We start from the raw sequence: 19,819 nt of genomic DNA, 5'->3' as shown, positions 1-19,819 counted from the left end.
AAAAAAGAATTTTGTTTATCGATAGGCTGATAACGGTGCTTCCGCAATGCGGCACGATAAGGCGATAAGACACCGAGTATCAGATAACCGGAGGACCCTGCGCTAAGCCGATTTAGGCCACTGGTCTCCGCTGGCCCTCGCCGTTCCAGAATCGGAGGCCCAGGACCCACTCCGGCCCTTCACACTCCAGGATGGCTCCACCGTCCCCCGCCTTACACGTCCGCTTCACCTTCACTCGACAGCTTCCCCTCACGTCCGCCCACATCGGATGCCAGCTGTCGCTCTCGCCTAAGATCGAAAAGCTGTTGCCTGAGCCTCTCGGTCTGCAAAGCATTCCTTTAGACATTCCTTCACATGCGGCAAAGTGCTAATGCGAACGGCTGCATGATGCCCCTGGCTAAGGAACATATCGCGACGGCTGGGCTCGGTCAGCTTACAACACTTGTTTCGACAAGACGAGGTACTTTCGTCGCACTCTTATCCTACGCTCAAGTGAGCGCCATGAATGAGACAAAGTTCAGAGACCCGATGGATAGAGCTATCCTCAAGAAGTCTTGATTGTGGATACAGTAACCTGCGGCGTCGGGAGCATCCCAGGAGATGAAGCAAGCGAGGCCCAACAGCACGACGTTGATGGACGGCACGTAGGAAAAGACACCAGTGGGCCACAAAAAGGTCGGGTTCCGGCCGCGGGCATCGCGGCCAAACATGACCAACCAATAACTCACGCTTGGCGTCAGCAAGACGGCCCAACCCTGCAAAGGCGGGAGCTAAGCATCTTCTGCTTCTTTTCTTCGAGGCATTTCTGCAGCCAGCTAGCGAGGAGACTACCAACGTACAGATCTGTCGTCCAACCCTGCGGCATCCCGCTCCTCTCCCAATGGGGTTCATCGTGGTGCCACATGGGGGGATGACAGTCGAGTATCAACCGTGCCGCGGGGGACGGGGGTGACGAGTGGACGAGGGGGGCGGGAGAGCACATCATACTGCAAGAGGCAGTCGGTTCAGGGTCCAGCCATTGGCGATGTGCTCCGTCACACACAGCTGACTGCGGCGTTGACCCCTGTAGCTGCCTTTCTTGATAGCTGCCCACGTTGCATGTCGACGCTGGCAATGCGGTTTTTGTTGCGGAGGAGGACGTAGGCGAGAAGACGCAAAGGAAAGCGGATAAGAACAGAGAGAAGAAATATAAAAGGTATGAGGAGACAGCATACCTCGACAGAGGGCCACCTCCCTGCTCCCGCCCCTTTCCCGCTCCCCGCCTTCAACATTAGCTACACATCCAGCCATGGCAAGCTGCCAGGTGCAGGGCGAGCCCGACCTCTACGGCCTGGGTATTCGCGTCGCCTTCTACATCCAATGGTTCGGCGCCATCGTGATAGAGTACCTCGACATGTCAGACCTCCCCGACATGCGCCTCATAGGCCTTCTCTTCTCCGCCGCAGCCTTCCTCGGCCTCGTCATACGGCTCTCCGTCGAGGCGAGGAGTGTACAGCCGGCCGACGTCTACATTGTCCTCCTGCTCGCCATGGGCATCTACATCCCCCTCGTCCCGCTCTACCTCTGGAAGGCGGCGACGTGCTTCAACCGGTATTGGGATCCGTTCCGCTGGTCCAAGGAGACGCCGAGCCCGGCGTATAAGGGGCTTAATTTCACGTTGTTGCTGGCTATTTCGTCGCTGGGCGTGTGGTATTGGTGTTCTTTTGTGCCGGAGAATGATTGTTCGTCGGAGCAGTACGGGTTCTTCTTCAGTCGCGTGAGTTTAGGAAACAAGGCGTTTGTGGCGTTTAATGCCATCATGTACTTTGTCATTCTGTTTGTGTGTGTGCTTGTGCTCCTGCTAAAGGTCGGTTGGAAAGTGCCGTTTTGGAGGGAGAGGCGGAAGAAGCGGAGAGTCAAGTGAGTGGCCCCTCCTCGTTTGAACATGGAAGAGATTTGGGACTGATGATGCTTTTTGTCTAGGAGAATGCACATCATGGCGATCAAGGAGATGAAGACGCTGAGCAACGTCGCCGTCGCTGCGACACTCACCACGGCCGTGGAGCTGGCCGTCGTCTGGAACAACATCCCCAATGTGAACAACGTCGCGGACGTGGCGCAGGTCTTGCCTCTGCTTGTCAGCGCCGGCTTCCTGGTCCGGATTCTCTTCCTTCATTTTGCGGGCGTAAGTGATGGGTCGGATTCGTCAGAGGAGGATAGTGACGGGGGAACGCATAGTTACATGACGGAGTCTCAGGGCGGGCTGCCGCCGGTACCGCCGCCTGTTCATCCGCGGTGATGGCGCAGTGCCTGTAATTGTTGACTTGGCGGTGATGATGACTTGGACGGAGGTGTGTACTATCGTTTCTGTATACCTACCGAAGCAAGCGGAACTCAAAGCCTCACTTCAGTAAGAGTGTCGGAGTTTCCCTTTTAGAAACATTCGTAGAGCCTTGAAATGATACCATTGATATAAAGTCCAGATATTAAAGTACGTCAAGGTCTAAGAAAATATAGTTCAGGATCATTCATCCAAGACGATGCCATCCCGTTACTCCTTACGCTTCACAGCGCTTCCACAATCTCAGAAATAATAACCATAGCAACAGCCAGCTCAACCGTCATACGCTCAATTCCCAACCTTGCCCATCCACCCAGGCACACTCGTAACCCTCCCCATCTCATCCACAGTCTCATCCCACAACATCCTCTGCAACCTCCAACCCTCCTCCGAAACAGCAAACCCCTCTGGCCTACACATCACCGTCAGTTGAACCGTAGCAAATCAAAGAGGAAAGAAAAAAAAAACTTACTCCCAAATCTCCTTATCCCCCAACGTCTTCCCATGCGTCTCCCCGCCCGCGACAGCAACAGCATGAAGCCCAATCCACCCAGCCACCTCCGGCCTCCTGGCCCTCACAGCCTTCACGGCGTCGGCAATAAGGCGGAAAGGCTGCGGGAGGACATTGCTCATATTCGTGTCCACCATCCCGGGGCAAAAGGCGTTAACAATGACCCGCTGCTGCTGCTGTTGCTGTTCCCCTTCTTCAGTACCGGTCACAGCACCAGCACCAGCACCAGCACCATAATGCCTCGCCAGCTCCCGCAGAAACAGGAACCCGAGCAGCTTGCTATCCGCATACCGCGCCATACCAACGAAATTCGCCTCATCGTCAAGGTGCCCGAGAACAGACTCCCCCTTTCGAACCGTCGCCTTCCCCGCCAGGCTCGTCTTCCCAATCATCCGGCTCCCCGTCCACGCAAGCCTCCCGGGCCTCCCCGTTTCGCGCGCTGTGGCCTCCAACACGGGGAGTAGCTCCAGCGTAAGCAGCACGTTCGAGAGATAATTCACCTGCACGGTCGCCTCGCGGCCCGTAGGCGCCACGCGGCGTTGTAAGCCCGGCACGCCGGCATTGAGCATCGCGATGTGAAGACGACGATGTTTTGCCTTGAATGCCTCTGTAAAGGCCTTGACGCTGGCGTAGTCTTCTGCGTCCAGCTTCATCACCTCCACGGCGGGGGTTTGATGGAGAGAGAGAACGGTTGGGTCGGAGAGGAGTGTTTGTCGTACTGCTTCGCCCTTGGGCACGTCGCGGACGGCGAGGATGACGGGGGACGCGCCGAGGGAAAGCAGTTGGCGAGCAAGTGCGAGGCCGATGCCTGATGTTGCGCCTGTTACTATCGCTGTCTGGCCGTGCAGATTGATGTCATCGGGGAGGGGTGTGACTGGAGGCTGGAATAGAGGCATGTTGGAATGATCCTGGAATGAGGTTGGAATGATGTTAGAATAATAATGTTTGAATTGCTTCCAAGTGATCTTTCTTGTCTACCACCATTACTCCACGTAAACGTTCCACGACGCTCATTTTATTAATGAAGTCGTCGCCAATATGCCATCTCCACGCGTTCAATCTCAACTCCGCCAAGTACCCAGACACTCTCAGCAATCCAAACTCCGCCGTCGTTTGCTTTTTTCCCCCATTATCATGATTTACAACGGATTTCGTCGTTGAGGAGGATTTGGCGGACTTGGGATTCGTCACAGTTGCTTGCGGCGCAATTAGTCATCCTTGAAGTCGCCGACTTGCTTAATCACCAATACAATCGCTCGTGGGCAGCCCGGGGGGGCGGAGACGGTGCATTGCATGAGCTGCCGGAGCCTAGACTTTCAACATCCTGTTGACAATCGATATCACGACGAGAAGTCTCCGAGGACATGCCGAAGCCCGATGGGTCGGGTCTAAAGCCGGTCTTCGGCTCACGTACCGTCAGCCGGTTCCTGGGGGGGGGGGGTTGGTTAAGTGACTCAGCAATTTCCACTCGCCACGGAAGTGGGAGAATCAAGAGCCACGAGAGTGGAAGACCAAGACCTGCTCTCACTGATATGCCCTCTCATCGCGAATGAGGACGATGGGGTTGTGCATGTTGTTTGTTGTCCACCGACGTTGCCCGCATAATAACAGCTAGGTTGGATCATTGCGGATGCAATCCCGAGGTCAGCACCCAGCCCCGCTCCCTCTTTCTGGGAGCTGCGCAATTCGGGACACTCAATCACATCGTTGGCGCTCACGATGCCCCGTGCAGAAAGTGAACACATTGTGAACCGGTTTGAATTGAAGCATTGAGTGGTGCATAAGTGGCAGGACAATGTCGTTTTCTGGCATTTTCGTCTCTGTCGGGTCGCTGATAAGCTGGCCACTAACTAAATGGTATTCTCAACACTGACGTACAATCAACCCTGCCCTTGAAAGCCTTTTGATAGACTTGAGAAGAGCCTGTTTCGCGGCAGTGTCGACGCTTCGTGCAACGACTGCGGTCGCTGTAGAGGAGCTCTCATCCCATACAAGCCCTGCGAAAAATAAAGACACCCATAATTTCCTTCCCAAACTCCGGATTTTGTTGAAAAAAGTCGATGAACAAGACGGCGATGAATCTCGTTTTGTTGGCAAAGTCTGCCTCTGCCCTGCCTTGCCCTATAGGCCTCCACCCGGGGACGTCTCGTCTTCACTCCCCTAAGCCGAACTCCAATGACGTGTGACGAAAGAAAGGTATCATTGAGATGTGTCGTTTATGCGGAAGCGGAGGCGGCGGACTCGGCCTTGACCTCGGTGCCGGCCAGGTTGGTGGGCTTCGCGTTGGGGTTCTTGGTGTAGTAGTCGGAAATGGCGGCCTTGATGGCGTCCTCGGCAAGCATGCTGCAGTGGAGCTGTGTTGTGTTAGTCACGGCAACAAAAGAAAGAGAAGACGCTCTCTTGTCCACATACCTTGACGGGGGGAAGCTTGAGCTCCTGAGCAATCTCGGTGTTCTTGACGCGACCGGCCTGCTCCAAGCTGTACGGTGAGTTAGCATCAATGCGAGCAATGCATCTGGAACAAGGTCACTCACGTCATTCCACGAACAAGCTCGGTAAGGTAGCTGGACGAAGCGATGGCGGAACCGCAGCCGAAGGTCTTGAACTTGACGTCGGAGATGACGTTGGTCTTGGGGTCGACACGGATGTTGAGCCTATCGAATATGTCAGCAAATGTAGAATGATAGCAGAAAAGACATGATTATCGATGTCGCGAAAGGCCGGATGAAGTGCGTCGGGTCAAGGAGTGTGTAGAGCGAAGCAGCGCATGGAGTTTGAGACCCAAGTGCACGCTGCTGCCACAACCCGAGCGTCCCAAACGATGACATTGTGATATTGAGGATATAAATCGCGGAATGGCTTACTTCATGACATCGCCGCAAGCGGGGGCACCGACAAGACCTTGACCGACGTCCTGGTCGCCCTTGGGCATTGAGCCGACGTTACGGGGGCGGGAGTAGCTGTACACCTCAAAGTTAGCTCTCATGTCTCCCAAATGAGATATCCGGGGTAACATACTGGTCAAGGACCTTCTCGTGGTATCCCCTCGTGGCGCCGACAGTAACAGCAGGTGCAAGCTGACGGGCGGGCAGGGTAGAAGGGCGGACAGAGGTCGCAAGGACCCTACGAGAGGCGACGCGGAGAGATCTGGAGAACATTTTGGACGAGTTTCGGAGTAGTGGTTTTTCAAAGTGGTGCAGGTCGATGAATATGGAACTTGATCAGCTTAAATCGATACGAGCGTAGTCGCAAGGGTCGATTCGGGGTATCTTTGATGAGTCGAGATGGCGTTGGCGACAAAAGGTGGTCGATATAGCAAATTGCGTTTGGCAAGAGATCGAGGTGTTGAGGGGGGCAGACTTGGAGGGAGGCGAGAAGTTCTCTGGGAGGATAAATGGAAAATGGAAATTATTACGGAGTAGAGAGAAGGCCTGCGGGACTTGTGACGGAGAACGATGGCGATCTCGGGGGTAGCAGAAGCCGACGGGCCAATAGGAGCGTTCAATGACCATGCATTAAGTCATGGACAGTGGTCGGCCACTGGTCCTCAAGCACCTACCTTACCTCCACTACCTAAGGTGTCTATACTATCTTGGGCTTTAGCATGCAGTCACAGCCGTCACAGCAGTGGACGGGGATGACGGGGTAGGTGAGGATGGCTCGGCGCCTCGGAGAAGACATTTTTTCATCCGCCTCCACAGCGCCGAGGGTCCCAGCCTTTAATCCGCTCCAAGGTTCCCTTCCTTTTTTTAGTGTCTCTTTTTCAGCGTGTCAGGATGTCAGAGCTGCAGACCTGCCCGTTATCTGATCCACACCCAGAAGCAAGGGAAAGATCTGATTGGCTAGGATGATGCCGTGTTTCCTCGGCACAGCAAGAACGCATCGCACCCAGGACTTTGGTGATTTTGGTCCCGTCCTCTTGCTGTCCACGTCGTTGACCTTGCCTTATCGGACCCACAGTACGGAGTAAGGTAGGTACTCAAGTAAGCTATCAGATGCAGGTGACCAGCTGGCAAAGTAAGAATCCATCAACCCAACAGCTCTGCGTGCTCCAAGTGGGGATGACTGGGGGGGTTTTGACGGGGCTTGACGGGGCGGCAATAATTTGTCATAGTTCTTCGCCGTTCTCGCCAGCGAAAGAGATTCAATCTGATTAGATACGCAAGCCACCTCCGTGCTCGCTGGAACTTTCTCCGTACCTTCCTTAGGTTTGACGCATTTGTACATGTCCGCTTCCAATGCAAGCCTAAGTCCGGGGAAACCGCTTACGTACATTCCACCACACAAATGGGTCCGCATATGTATCTACATTGACCTCTTGCCACGGACATGCATATAGGCCAAGATATGCTTTTAATCCATCTACACTTCCCTTATGGAAGCTTCCCCACTCCACTACGTAATCCTCAAAATCTGAGGTGCACGCCACACTGTGCCCCCCTCCAAAGCTGAGCTAATGCCACCACCTACCACTGTCACCTCAGGGAAGCTGCCAAAGTAAGTTCAGGCACCAGGTCCCTGTAAATCCAACGCGGGGCACGCAGTCCAACACCACCACCACTGTCCTTGCCTGCATCAGCTTGAGCACGAGCACACCTCAGCCTCTCACCTCGTTGTTTAGCTCTCGGCTGTCGCCTCCTGTTGGCTGCCTGTTTGTCTCTGGTCCCAACTGCGAGGCTGAACACAACTCACCTCCGACTGGAAACGAACTCATTGTCTGCATCTTACTCCTACCTCTACACATCTCTGGATTCGCCGTCAATCCCACACAAGATACCGTACCTCAGAGACGACAACCTCGACCTGGAAGCCTTCTGGTATCGCTCCCACCATGGCGTGCCCGCATCTTGAGTCCGTAGCTGCAGGTAAGTCTTCCCGAGCTCATCTTCCGACTCTCAGCTCTGTCCAGTACTATGACACTAACTGAATTCTCTCCAGCCCTCCAGCCGCCTGCACCTCACAACTCCGTTTACCGCGAAGACTGCACCCAGTGCTTCGACTCCATCGTGCGCCTTGCCCATGAACCACCTGCTTTTGGTTCTTGCTGACTTTTTTGCCCAGGACGATCCTGCTGGTGTCGATGTTTGCCTCCAGTGCTTCAACGGCGGTTGTGCTGGTGACCGCAACCATGCCCAGCTCCACCGACAGCTCTGGAGCCACCCGCTCGTTCTCAACATTCGCCGCACCCGCAAAGTCGTTGTCCGAGATGAACCCCCCTTGAAGATGTCCAAGCTCGCCATCGCCGCCGAGACCGAGGCCGACCGATACGATACCACAACCACTGTCAAGTGCCTTGAGTGCAAGCAGGACTTGGACAAGACGAGCGACAAGCTTGCCCCCATTGTGGATGGCATCATGAAGGCCAATACCTTCTCGAGGAAAGAGGAGGTCAAGGCGTGGGAGCAGGAGCTTACGAGTTGCGAGCACATCCTGCTCATGCAACAGACCGAGCCAAGAACCATTCAGTCTGGTGATCTCGGACACTGCTCCGCCTGTGATCTGCACGAGAACCTGTGGCTCTGCTTGGAGTGTGGAAACCTGGGCTGTGGACGGAAGCAAATGGGAGGTGTCGACGGCAACTCTCACGCCCTCGCGCATTCGGACCAGTCCGGCCACGGCGTCGCCGTCAAGCTTGGATCCATCACTCCCGAGGGAACGGCCGACGTCTACTGCTACAAGTGCGACGAAGAGCGCATCGACGGCGATCTCGGTCAGCACCTGGGACACTGGGGCATCAACCTGGCGAACCAACAAAAGACGGAAAAGAGCTTGACCGAGATGCAGATTGAACAGAACCTGCGCTGGGACTTTAGCATGACCACAGAAGACGGCAAGGAGCTTAAACCTCTGTTTGGCGCTGGATTGACCGGCCTCAAGAACCTCGGCAACAGCTGTTATCTTGCCAGCATCGTCCAGTGTCTCTTTGACACCCCTGCCTTCAGGAATCGCTACTACTTGCCCAGCCGTGACCTTCCTACTGTCCAGGAGCCTGCGGCAGACTTGGAGACTCAGCTCCGCAAGGTTGCAGACGGCTTGCTCTCGGGTCGGTACTCGAAGCCCGACTCAGACGTGACTGCATCAGAGCACTCGCCCGAGATTTCGCACCAAAAGGGGCTGGCCCCGGCCATGTTGAAGCACTTGATTGGAAGAGGCCACGAAGAGTTCTCGACTATGCGGCAACAGGATGCTTTCGAATTGCTGCAGCACATCTTCAAGCTTGTCACTCGTTCCCAGCATCCCTCTGATCTCGGCGACCCGACCCAGCCGTTCCGATTCACTCTGGAGCAGCGGCTGCAGTGTATGGGATGCAAGAAGGTGCGTTATTCGACTAATGAGCAGGACAACATCTTCATCGATGTTCCTTTGGAGAAGGAATCGACTGTCGAGGGCGAGGAGACCAAGGCAGACGCCTACAAGGCCGTAACTCTCAAGCAGTGTCTCGATAACTTCACGGCCGAGGAGGTTGTTGAGCTGACTTGCTCTGCATGTGGTAGCAAGGACGGCTACACCAAGCGTTCCTTGTTCAAGACTCTTCCCGAGAATCTGGTTGTCAACGCCCGCAAGATGGCAGTCATCAACTGGGTCCCTGTCAAGCTTGACGTCCCCGTCATTGTCCCCGACGAACCCTTCCTCCTCGACGACTATCTTTCCAAGGGTTTGCAATCGTCCGAAGAGACCCTTCCCGATGAGCCCGAGGCCAGCGCCCCGGCTTTTGTTGCCAACCCGGAGGCCGTCAGCCAGCTGGAGGCCATGGGCTTTGGACGTAACCGCTGCGAGCGGGCATTGCATGCCACTGGCAACTCGGACGCCAACGCTGCTATGGAGTGGCTGTTTGGCCATATGGAGGACCCCGACATTGACGACCCGCTCGTTTTGAGTGGTGGTGGCGGTGCCGGGGGAGCCGGAGGAGCATCTGCAGATCCGGAAAAGATTGAGATGCTCGGCGCCATGGGCTTCTCGGTGCCTCAAGCAAAGAAGGCTCTGCGCGAGACCAACGGTGACGTGGAGCGAGCTGTCGAGTGGCTCTTTAGCCATCCTGAGGACCAAGGCATCTTTGAAGACGAAGCCCCAGCCGCCGGAGCCGATCCCGCTGCTCCCAAAGCGGACGCCGGCAGTGCAGCTACACCTGCGAAGTACCAGCTCCAGTCTATCGCTTGCCACAAGGGCACAAGTATTCATGCTGGGTATGTCGATAATGGCTATACCTTGTAGACTGAACTTGCAGAATTTGCTAACATTTTTCATAGTCATTATGTTGCCTTCGTTCGCAAGGAAGTCAACAGCCAGCCCACTTGGGTCCTCTTCAACGACGAAAAAGTTGTCGAGGCAGGCGAGATTGAGGAGATGAGAAAGTTTGCCTACGTCTACTTCTTCAAGCGTGTTTAGGTGGATTTGGGGGCGTAACAAGACAAGACAAGGCGTTTCGGTTTGGGAGAGGTGTGACGACGAAAAAAAAACAAGCCAGGCTCAACCAGTCCTGCGCAACTTCATGACGGTGGTGGTGGGAAAGGGCCACGGATGCATCTCATAGGACGGGGATGATTGCATTACAGCATAGGCGGGCGGTGGTTTACCGTGGAGATGAGAGACGAGACATGGAATGCATAGTGAGTGGTTTAGAAAAAGGGAGACTTGAGGCTAGTTATTTAGCCATCCATTGTGAAGATGAACTTTTTCCAGAGACTGAGATCTGCTTGCCTTTTCTGACTTCCTTCCGTGGGTGATCATCGTGCCACAGAACACTACCCAAACGCCGCGACGCCGCCCACACATCATATTACATAGGGTCACACAGATTTCCATGCCGTGTTCTCCTCCTGCTTGGCCTATCGACCTTTTCTCGCCCACGAAACAAATCGTAAATCACGCATCATACACCGAGCCAGCCCGCCCACGCGAGACTCGTCACCTCCTACTCCGCCAAGCGATAGCTGACGAGGGTATCGACGCGGTGGTTGCTGGTGCTGAACCCACGCAGCTGGACGCGCTCGCCATTGACAATCTCCTTGGCGTCGCTGTCGCCCCACTCGACGGGCACCTCGGAGTCGGCGTCGGCGTATACGAGGACGTTGAACGTGCAGTCTCCGTTGAGCTGGGGGAGAAACGTGACGGAGGCGGTGATTTGGCGAAAGATGGCGGCGATTTCGGATTGGATTTCTTGTTCCGTCTTTTCGGGGGTTGCGTCTTCTGCTGTGGCGGGGGACGCGTTTTCTTGATCTGTTGGTTTTGAGGAGGAGGATGATTTGGAGGATTTGGACTTTGAGGGGCGGCCAAAGATTTCGACGTCGAATTGCCAGCGCTCTACGTGTTCGCCCGTGTCCTTGTCTGTGATTACGATGACGAGCTTGGAGATTTTGCCGCGGAGCATCCAGCGGTCTAGTTGGGACATTATCTTTTTGATGTAGGCTCGGACTTGGTCGTCGGAGGAGACTGGAGGGGGGAGGAATATGTTGTTAGCTTGTGGGGGATCCTTTGCTGGATGTGAGGGTTGGCGAAATAGTGCGATGGCCGTGTCGGCGGGATGGGATGTGAGGAAGGCGAACCTAGCATGTTGAGACCGTATTTCTTGACGCTGTAGAGGATGTGTGGTTAGTCTCTGTCTGTCGCGGGAGGGCGGAGGAAAGCAATGTTAGACGTACGCTGAGAAGTCTTCTGCCGGGTAGACACCTCGCTGGAAGCTGTTTGGAGGACATGTCAGTTTTCGAATCGGCGCAGCAAGTTCAGAGGGGACCAAGGTTCGTACAGAATAGTGTGTATCGAGTATTGAAACTGCAGGTACGAGTTAGCTCGGCGCAACCGTCAATTGGCAATGGAAACCTGGTAAAGGCATGAAATAGACTGACGAATTCGGCCACGAGCTTTGCGCTTCCCTTGAGGGCGAGCTTGTGCACTTTGGACTTGTCCTCCTTGTCCGACTTGTCGGTCTTGCTAGCCTTGCTGGCTTTGGCGGGCTTGGCTTCGGGGGCCATCGTGATGGAATTCCGGGTGTCGATTGACGGTTTCGATCGATGATGCTGGTATAGGTGTCGGTGTCGGCGTCGTCGGACGGACGAGGTGATGATGGATCTGGGAGGCAGCGTAATCGGGCAGGAGGAAATCGGGGAGTTTGTTTACTTTCGGGGTTGAGATTGAGATTTGGGATCAATTTTTGGGGGTTTGGTTGCGGGGTGATTTAGGTGCAGCCAGCGCTGGCTGTCATTGCCCACGGCTGATTGCCCCGCCGCCTGGGCCGTCCAGGGGTCGAAGCTCCCGACAGTCCACCTGGGTACGTATCTTGGCAAGGTGCACCCTTCACCTCACCTCACCTCACCTCACCTTGCTTGCCTTGCTTTACCTCACCTTACTTTACCTTTATCTTGACCTCTAAAAATTCAACCTTGAATCCCTCCTGTCGGAAGTGACATTGCTTTTAGGTGACCAGAAAGTATATCAAATAAAAAGTGAATATACGATGAAATGATGACATTGTTTTACTACCAACCTGTTCACACTTACAGACTCAAAGACCTCGTGTTGGCTGTAATGGACCACCTTATTGCTGATCATCTCATCATACCTTACTGCCTCTCTTTAACCAAATGTACACATGACTTTTGTACATGACAACCAACTTACATCATTATGTTATTACAGTATTGATCCCGCCAAAACATGCACCTTACTCGCCATTCCCATACCCCTGAATGGCATCAAAGAACTGCGCAGACCACGCCATCGAGTCCACAATCTCAGCCGGCCACTGGCCGGGCGCCAACGGAAGCGACACCCATACCAAGCATTCCCATATCCTGCGCGGTAGTAGAGTCCGGCATCCCGCTCAACGCACCCATCTCCACCGGCGACAGCATCGCCTGTTGCGCCTGATGTTGCGCATGCATCGAGCTGGTTGCCACATGATGCTGCGGTTGCTGCTGCTGATGCTGTTGCTGCTGCGGCATCTCAGCGAATACCGCCGGCCGGGGAGGGTTCTTGCTTTTCCAGTCGATGCCGCACTCCTTGAGTCCTTTCAACATGTCCCGCGCGCTCTTGGCGCTCGATGAGTTGCAGCTCAAAGCCTCAAACATCTTGAGACACGTCTCCGCGTCGTCCGACAGACCCTCGGTGTCAAAGACGGCCTCGTCCTCCGCCATGGGCTGCGTAAACGTGCTGGATATCAACAGAATGGAGCTCGCGCACAAGAGACACGAAATCATTTGCCACCAGGGAAAGTCGTGAACCAGGTCCTTTTCGCTCGAGACGCCGTGCAGCAGCCGCGCCGTCTCCCGCGCCTCGGCGACGCATGTCTTTTCGGATATGCTGACGAGATGCCAATCTACCTCGGAGAGTGTGGAAGATGTGTCGTCGAGGCCGCGGAGGAGGGGGTAGCATAGGTACGGCCGGTGGAGAAGAGCCCGTAGGTGGTGGAACTTGACTGCGAGTATATTTCGCTGTTGTTTGTTAGTACTACGTTCCAGGTTCGCATATACGGTGCATACTACTCCTGTAGAAACCTACCTGTCTCTTGAAGGCAAAGTTCTGGTCAAAAGCATGCCCCAGATCAAAACGTAACCGTCGCGGAAGCTTCGACTTCCCCAATCCACAAGCTGGCGATCCAGTTCCCTCGTCCGGAGGGCACCCGCAGAGGTGAGCTGCGAGTGCCTCGGCCCAAAAACCTCCCGCAGCGCTCGGCCCAGAATCTGCGAGAAGCCAATGACGGCGAGAAAGTAGTCCCCGCCCGACGTCTCCTCGACCGGCGGCTCCATGTGAGTGGCCTCCCACTCAATCTCCGAGTCGGCACGCCGCGAAGGGAGCGGTACATTGAAGTCGTCCTCGTGTACGGCCGCGGGGCGGCCCAGCTGGAGGGAGAGGAGACGATCCAGGACGTAGATGGAGTACCACACCCGGCGACGCGTCTCAGTTTCAACCGTGTGCCGAGAGTTGTTCTTGTCTTTTTCAACGTGTAGGCCGATACCTTGAGCGATCCGGACGGCTTGGCCGAGGGTCATCCAGCAGCTGTGAATGTCAGATGTGTGGTTTGGAACAAGTTGAGACAATGTAAAACAAACCTGTCCGTCCGAGACACCGCGAGATAGTAGAAACATTGCGTCAGAAGCAGTGAGACCTGGTTGATCGACCGATCCGACGATGCCGTCGACGCAGCAAGAGCTAAAGCGCGCTGGAAGTAGACGCCGTGGAAATGGCGGGTATCCGAATTCTTCTCCAGAAAAGACGTATAATATGAACCAATGGCGCAGATTACATCTATGGGTTACGTTAGCACCGTCTCATTTTCCTACCCCACGGCTCCCAGGAAGCTGATGAAAAAGGGGGCGCATGGTTCAAACTTACAATACAGAGCAGATTCCGTGCCCCCCAAACGATCACCGCCGTTGGGCGCGCCCCCCCTATCCTGTCACACAGCTTCGAGAAGGTGGACTGCGGTATGAAAGGGTAAGCGAGGTGAATGGTTGCAAAGTACACGTCGGTGAACTTGCGCTCCTTTTCGGGGCCGGGAAGCTCCACCAGCCTCCCTCCCGCGGCTGCGCCGGCAAGCAGCGCGTCGCCGTCCTGTTCGTAGCTGTCAAAGTCGTGGTCCGCCCCGCCGCTGCCGCCGCCACCGGGAGCGTCTTTGGTCTGGAGGATTCGTTTGATCACATTGAAAAAATGCACGTCGCTGACCTCGCCCAAGTACCTCTGGCTAGGCTTGAGCGAAGGTGTCGGGGAAGGTTGGTAGTCGTGGTGGTTGTGCTGTCCACGGTCCACGTCCGGCGAGTATGACGGCGTCTCTGTCGACGTCGTCTTATTCACGGCCTGGTCAATTTGCGACTTGATGGAGTTGAGCTGCGTCTGGGCGTCTTGCTGCTGTTGCGCAGAGGGTAGCTGCGTGATGAGGCTCTGCACGAGAGCCTCATACTGGTCTACTGCGATCTTAAGAGCGGCATACGTGTGCGCGCCGGGGCCAGCGCCGGCCGAAGTACCTTCTGCGCCGGCATCTCCGTTGCCGGTGGCCTTTTCCCGTCGACGACGAGGTCTTCCTACGGAGTAGACGCAGTCGTAGCCATACCCGACGCATCTTCCACACTTTGGCTGTTTCCCGTCACACTATCGATATATATGAGTAAGCTGTAAACTCATAGGTCTTTTATCAATGTGGAAGAAAGGGTAATAAAGAACTTGGGTTGTTCAATCTCACTTTGGATTTCATGGATCGGCAGGTCTGGCAGGCCTTTGCGACCCGCTTACGCTTGTATACGGGTTCATCGTCGGCGGTATCTGACATTCTCTTGCAGAGGCGCGCAAAAGCCGACTTTCCCGAACAAAATAGCTGCAACAGTATTTTCCCTTTTGAATAGGTGCGAATAGAGATATACAAGGGGGGGTGTGGCGGATGAGAAGGGAGGGGAAGAGTGTATTGTACGGGAGCAGTGGGCAGAATGACGTTGGGGGACGGAGCCGGTGATGCCGATATTTCCGGTATTTCCGGTGGATGTCAGCCCTCTATAAGGTACCCGTGTTACCTTAGTTTCGAACCTCGACCGCATCCTCGCTAGGGCCCAAGCCAAGCAAAAGGTCACCACTCACCCCAGGCTGCGCCAAGAAGAAACAACGCCCGGCCAAGGAATAGAAGGGTTGCGTTGAAGTGGTGAATGAGGGGATAAGTTTCATCCAACTTGTCTGTGCCTGTCTAGTCTGCAACTTTGACGACGAGTGTTGACTCATTCGAATTACATGCGTGTCACTTGCCTTACACGGGCAGTGAAGTGCCCCTCTAGTGATGCATTTACCCCAGGAATGCAAATGTCCTTTGCTGACTGTGCATACATCTTTGCCAACGCAGAGACATACTAAAGCATGGAGTGTGTTTAGTAGGCAACCATTTACAAGGAACAAGAGTGCTCGACTGGATAGCCAAATTGAAATGAGAGGATAGATTTGTCACTCACATGTAAGTGTGTCTATATCTAGTGTAGTTATGTCAGATAAATCTATCACTATTTCCCACCAAATTTCTACTCTTGCATGTTTGAGATAGGTAGTCTTCACTAGTATTTCCCCTGGTTCCCTTCTACGACTTATGCAACTCTTGTTTGCGTCGACTGCTAAGCCGCACGTGTGGCACTGTTGGCACATGGACTAACTCAAAGGCAAGAGACAGAGCATACCTCAGTTAGTCCGGGATAGGTGGCACATCATGGGATACTATCCGACTTACAACCCATGCGTCACCCTGTCGGCTTTAGACTCGCCCACTATTCTTCAACCCCTTTGACCTGCTCTATACGATGAACAACATCACTTCCATCCGGACTCGTCTCAATCACCATGGCCGATAGCTCCCTGCCATACGCACATCCAGAATCCAAACCAAACGCATACCTAGTCCATGGTCCTTGGGCCCCCTTCTCCTTGAGCGATTCCGGTACTTGGATGTCGGGTTCCACCTGCAACCCTTCCTTGGCGTCGTGACCGTATACGACAACCGTGCGATCCTTTGGTGCCTCAATCATGTTCTGAGTCTCGTTCCATGCCTCTCTCCAGCGTTTTCCATCCTGGAGTTCAATGGGAATGGTTCCCCCCTCTTGATTTGTTGCAATCTTTGAAACCTCGTTACTATCCCATAGTCTCAAGACTCGTGCCAATTCCCCGTCGAGTTTCTCATTCTTTGGGACCTGATATGCCGCACGTCGACACAGGCGGGTTTTGGTCCTCTTCGCAAGAGCCACTTCAACATTCTCCGGGTGGGCGCCATCGATCGGATACACCAGGCTGCGCATGTTCATCACAGCCCAAGGATCTTGTTCGTCCATCGGTAGCAGCGGTACCAGACCTCCATGTGCAACAACCACAGTCCCGGAATTCCAAGGAGGACTCTTGGCGCCTCTGAACGGTCCGATCTGCAAGATGAGAGGCAGCGATGAGAGCCAGGATACTTGCTCCTCATAAAGCTGCGTCGCAGTAGCATAGTCGCTCGACACGGCGTACGGGATATCCGCCGGCAACTTCTCCTTGCTGTCTTCGAAAACCATCTTCCCGTCTTCGCCCGTAGATCCAGTAACCCTGCCGCGCTCAATGAACCCACGTGCAGCCAGTACGCGGTCCTCGTTGTTGCCTCTGACGCAGCTGGCGCCGAGGTCCATCGCGAGCTGCACCACGCCCGCGCTGTCGGGGCCTTTGTTGACTAGGTCACCGGTGAAAACTAGGTGGTCCCCCGCATCCTTGTCGAAGCTGACTTTGTCCAAGAGTTTTTGCAGCTGTGATGCTCGTCCGTGAACGTCGCCCACGATGACTAGCCTTCTCCGGGGAGCGCCGCATCCTGCCGACGGCACGTAATTCGGGTCCAAGGTTTGGACAGTCTGTCGAAAATCATACTGGGATGTGGTATGGCTTGGTTTAGGGGTATTCTCGACTGGGTTCATCATCCTTGCGAAGTGTTGAGTGCGTTGAGGACAAACATTGTTTTCATGTGCGGGGATTAAAGATGGGTGGACCTGACAGTAACGAATCAGAAGGGGGAGCACAAACAACAACATGACACCAAATGCTGTGTTAAGTAGCCTTTCGGCCGTGACTGTTTTTCTTACTACTCGCGTCGATATTCAACATATTTAGCCGCCAACTTATCAAGCACCTATCAGGATCAATTTGTGACAGAGCTAGCTGAATACTTGACTTTTCTTCTCAAATCTTTATGATATGATTATACAAACAGCACTCACCGCAACTCGACTTTTCGTACATACGACAATGACAGCTCGCTTCAGTAAGCAACGAACAGCAATAGTATGAGTAAGTAGTCTGCAAGTATAATACCAAAAGCCGTATATCAGAATTGAAGCTTCGTACCGAACATCAGGAGTCTTTCTTAAAGTTAAGATCAAGCCTCTGTAGATGATTGGCTCTGGGATGGTCACTGATTATAGGAACTCTAATACATGTACTCTGTAAATCGGCAGCATCAAAGTCTTGACTTTTCAAGGATAAAACCCTCAATTCCTGCCAAGCCTCGCCAGTGGATCTGACTGAAGAGCTGTTTGTGAAAGTGTTTCGTGAGCAGGCTTTGCGATTCATAAACGCTGTAGAGGCAGCCCGCTTGGCACAAGGCAATGTAGGATAGAGCGGGTATGTCGGCCTGGATTTAAGTGTCTATTTACATACTTCATGATGAGCGATTCATATAACGTCTTGGCATTCTGATTATATGGATCCACAGTCATTCGTCTATCCACAGATGAGAGTTAAGCCACCTCACATTACAGAGTTACACGGTATCTTTGTTGCAAATATGCAGGACGCAACATCACAAGGCCACTTCTTAGCAATTGTCATTGAGACAGGGCTAGATTTAAAAAGCCAGGAATCTTTTGTGAAAAGGTAATGACAATTGTATTAATGAAGCTTTAAGAGGGCAAAAGCGTTCAACCTCTTCACAAGGAGTAGCTACAAATGATCAGTCTCAAGGCTGAATCTCGGTTTCTGAACCCCTTCGCCACGCCCGCCCTTGGGGACACCGCTCAAATTCCGAGTATGCAGCCCAATTTCGAATTCCATCTTGTCCGTATCCTTCTTCGTCCAGCCCTCCACCGGTATGTGTGTTCTGACCTCCAAATGGTTCTGGCAGTTCTTGCATCCAGATACGTGCCAACGACTCAACACGGCCTCCGTCCCGACCAGCACCTTTTCTCCGCTCTTCAACGTGGCCCAGGCGGAAACGACAAAGGAACCCCCAATGGCGGCGCGGTTGATGCCGCTGACGGTCAACACGGGACTCGGACCATGAGGCTCGCCGACCCGCGTCGGCGGGTCAGGAAAGTCGTATGCATAGCCCAGTTCGGCGATATTGACCACATCCCTGGACGTCATTGCCTTGTCCGCGCCGTGAGGGTTTCTGAACGGGTCGAGAGGGCTGTCGAGGGTGAGCCAGGTGCCGCCGGCCACGCCGGGCGTTGGGCCTTGATTGTCGACGGAGTTGGTGCCAGGGTAACCCTGGATGATTTCGAGTGAGTGCTCCTTGTTGTGCTTCTTCTGCCATCGCCAGAACATGAGGTCGATGAAGCAGTGGTGGAAGTAAAAGATTGGGTCAAAGGCGGCCGTGTCGTTCTCGCCCATGTCGCCGTTTGCGTCACCGATTTGGTCAGAGTTGCTGCCTGGTAGGTCGAAACCACCGACGGCCAAGTGAATCAAGTTGTGTGGAGATTCAAGTGGTGTGACGGACTTGAACCCAGGCTCTTGAAGGCCGTCGTCGTTCCATTGCTGCGCGGAAGTCGTATTGGAGAATACGGTGTAGTTGGGGGCGTCGAGACAATGGTAATACTTGTCCTTGACTCCGGCAGATTGCTTTTGCCCGTCACTGTTCAAGAAAGAAGACTTGGTGAGCCACGTGGTAATGTTGTCATTGAGCATCTTGTTTGTGGCCTTCTCCCCCATGTCATGGAGCGAATTGTTGTGTACCCAGGTTTTTTTCTTATCATTAGGACCCACAAGCCCCGAGAAGGGGTAGCGGACGGTCTCATAGCCCACAGGCTTGGTGTAGTCGGCATCAGGGATAGGATTGAGCCTATCCTTGATTCTGGCCTGGAACGTGTACGAGAACAGTGGGTTTGAGATCTCCTTGCCAGTGTCGGAGAATTTGTACTTTCTCTGCAAGAAGATGGGAGGAATACCGTGCTCCAGGGACTCCTTCTCGGTCTCATCCCAGTAGGGCAGAGCTACGCCGGGAACTTGGCTCTGGAGAGCTTTCTCAAGCCTCAGAAGGTATCCGCGGTGCCAAGTTGGGAAGAGGACATTGCCGTGGTTGCAGTAGCCGCCCCACCACGCAGGATTGGCGTATCCCGCACCCCTGAAAGGCTCGCCATGGTAACCGGCAATAATGAAGAAGGAGTTGGGATCATGAGGGGAAAGCTGTTGGATGCCGTGGAAAGCCCTGACGAGGTCGTCGAGCTCCTTTGTAGACAGCGTGCGGATGTTCTTTCTTGTGATTGTTCCGCCCATGTCGAGACTTTGTTACTCAA

The 19,819-nt window shown here is 54.2% G+C and overlaps 8 protein-coding genes across 8 annotated transcripts; 2 read left to right on the top strand and 6 right to left on the bottom strand.

The window, feature by feature from the left end:
• Positions 1-1,288: 1,288 nt before the first annotated feature.
• On the top strand, positions 1,289-2,278 carry N0V96_004663 (uncharacterized protein; the record flags this gene model as incomplete). The annotated part of the gene is made up of 2 exons (XM_065757181.1): positions 1,289-1,635; positions 1,963-2,278. The coding sequence occupies 2 exons, from the start codon at positions 1,289-1,291 to the stop codon at positions 2,276-2,278; spliced, it is 663 nt and encodes a 220-aa protein (XP_065614394.1).
• A 510-nt stretch (positions 2,279-2,788) lies between these two features.
• Positions 2,789-3,727, bottom strand: N0V96_004662 (uncharacterized protein; the record flags this gene model as incomplete). Its single annotated transcript, XM_053196615.2, has 1 exon — positions 2,789-3,727. The coding sequence occupies one exon, from the start codon at positions 3,725-3,727 to the stop codon at positions 2,789-2,791; it is 939 nt and encodes a 312-aa protein (XP_053046016.2).
• A 1,320-nt stretch (positions 3,728-5,047) lies between these two features.
• Positions 5,048-5,989, bottom strand: ISU1 (iron-binding protein; the record flags this gene model as incomplete). The annotated part of the gene is made up of 5 exons (XM_053196616.2): positions 5,048-5,185; positions 5,244-5,310; positions 5,366-5,485; positions 5,696-5,791; positions 5,850-5,989. The coding sequence occupies 5 exons, from the start codon at positions 5,987-5,989 to the stop codon at positions 5,048-5,050; spliced, it is 561 nt and encodes a 186-aa protein (XP_053046017.1).
• A 1,673-nt stretch (positions 5,990-7,662) lies between these two features.
• On the top strand, positions 7,663-10,217 carry ubp14 (ubiquitin C-terminal hydrolase Ubp14; the record flags this gene model as incomplete). The annotated part of the gene is made up of 4 exons (XM_053196617.2): positions 7,663-7,696; positions 7,770-7,837; positions 7,893-10,015; positions 10,079-10,217. 4 exons carry the CDS (start codon positions 7,663-7,665, stop codon positions 10,215-10,217), a joined length of 2,364 nt encoding a protein of 787 aa, XP_053046018.1.
• A 526-nt stretch (positions 10,218-10,743) lies between these two features.
• MAD2 (Mitotic spindle checkpoint component mad2) lies at positions 10,744-11,800 on the bottom strand (the record flags this gene model as incomplete). Its single annotated transcript, XM_053196618.2, has 5 exons — positions 10,744-11,261; positions 11,375-11,403; positions 11,471-11,509; positions 11,575-11,600; positions 11,675-11,800. 5 exons carry the CDS (start codon positions 11,798-11,800, stop codon positions 10,744-10,746), a joined length of 738 nt encoding a protein of 245 aa, XP_053046019.2.
• A 759-nt stretch (positions 11,801-12,559) lies between these two features.
• On the bottom strand, positions 12,560-15,090 carry N0V96_004658 (uncharacterized protein; the record flags this gene model as incomplete). The annotated part of the gene is made up of 5 exons (XM_065757180.1): positions 12,560-13,258; positions 13,326-13,346; positions 13,412-13,823; positions 14,290-14,912; positions 15,004-15,090. 5 exons carry the CDS (start codon positions 15,088-15,090, stop codon positions 12,560-12,562), a joined length of 1,842 nt encoding a protein of 613 aa, XP_065614393.1.
• Positions 15,091-16,060: 970 nt separating this feature from the next.
• Positions 16,061-17,230, bottom strand: N0V96_004657 (uncharacterized protein; the record flags this gene model as incomplete). Its single annotated transcript, XM_053196620.2, has 1 exon — positions 16,061-17,230. One exon carries the CDS (start codon positions 17,228-17,230, stop codon positions 16,061-16,063), a length of 1,170 nt encoding a protein of 389 aa, XP_053046021.2.
• A 1,018-nt stretch (positions 17,231-18,248) lies between these two features.
• On the bottom strand, positions 18,249-19,799 carry N0V96_004656 (uncharacterized protein; the record flags this gene model as incomplete). The annotated part of the gene is made up of 1 exon (XM_053196621.2): positions 18,249-19,799. The coding sequence occupies one exon, from the start codon at positions 19,797-19,799 to the stop codon at positions 18,249-18,251; it is 1,551 nt and encodes a 516-aa protein (XP_053046022.2).
• Between the last annotated feature and the right edge of the window lie 20 nt (positions 19,800-19,819).

This window comes from Colletotrichum fioriniae (genome assembly GCF_027942845.1).
Source record: "Colletotrichum fioriniae strain IMI 355084 chromosome Unknown scaffold_4, whole genome shotgun sequence".
Classification (NCBI taxonomy): domain Eukaryota; kingdom Fungi; phylum Ascomycota; class Sordariomycetes; order Glomerellales; family Glomerellaceae; genus Colletotrichum; species Colletotrichum fioriniae.
This window is presented reverse-complemented; position numbering and strand designations above follow the sequence as displayed.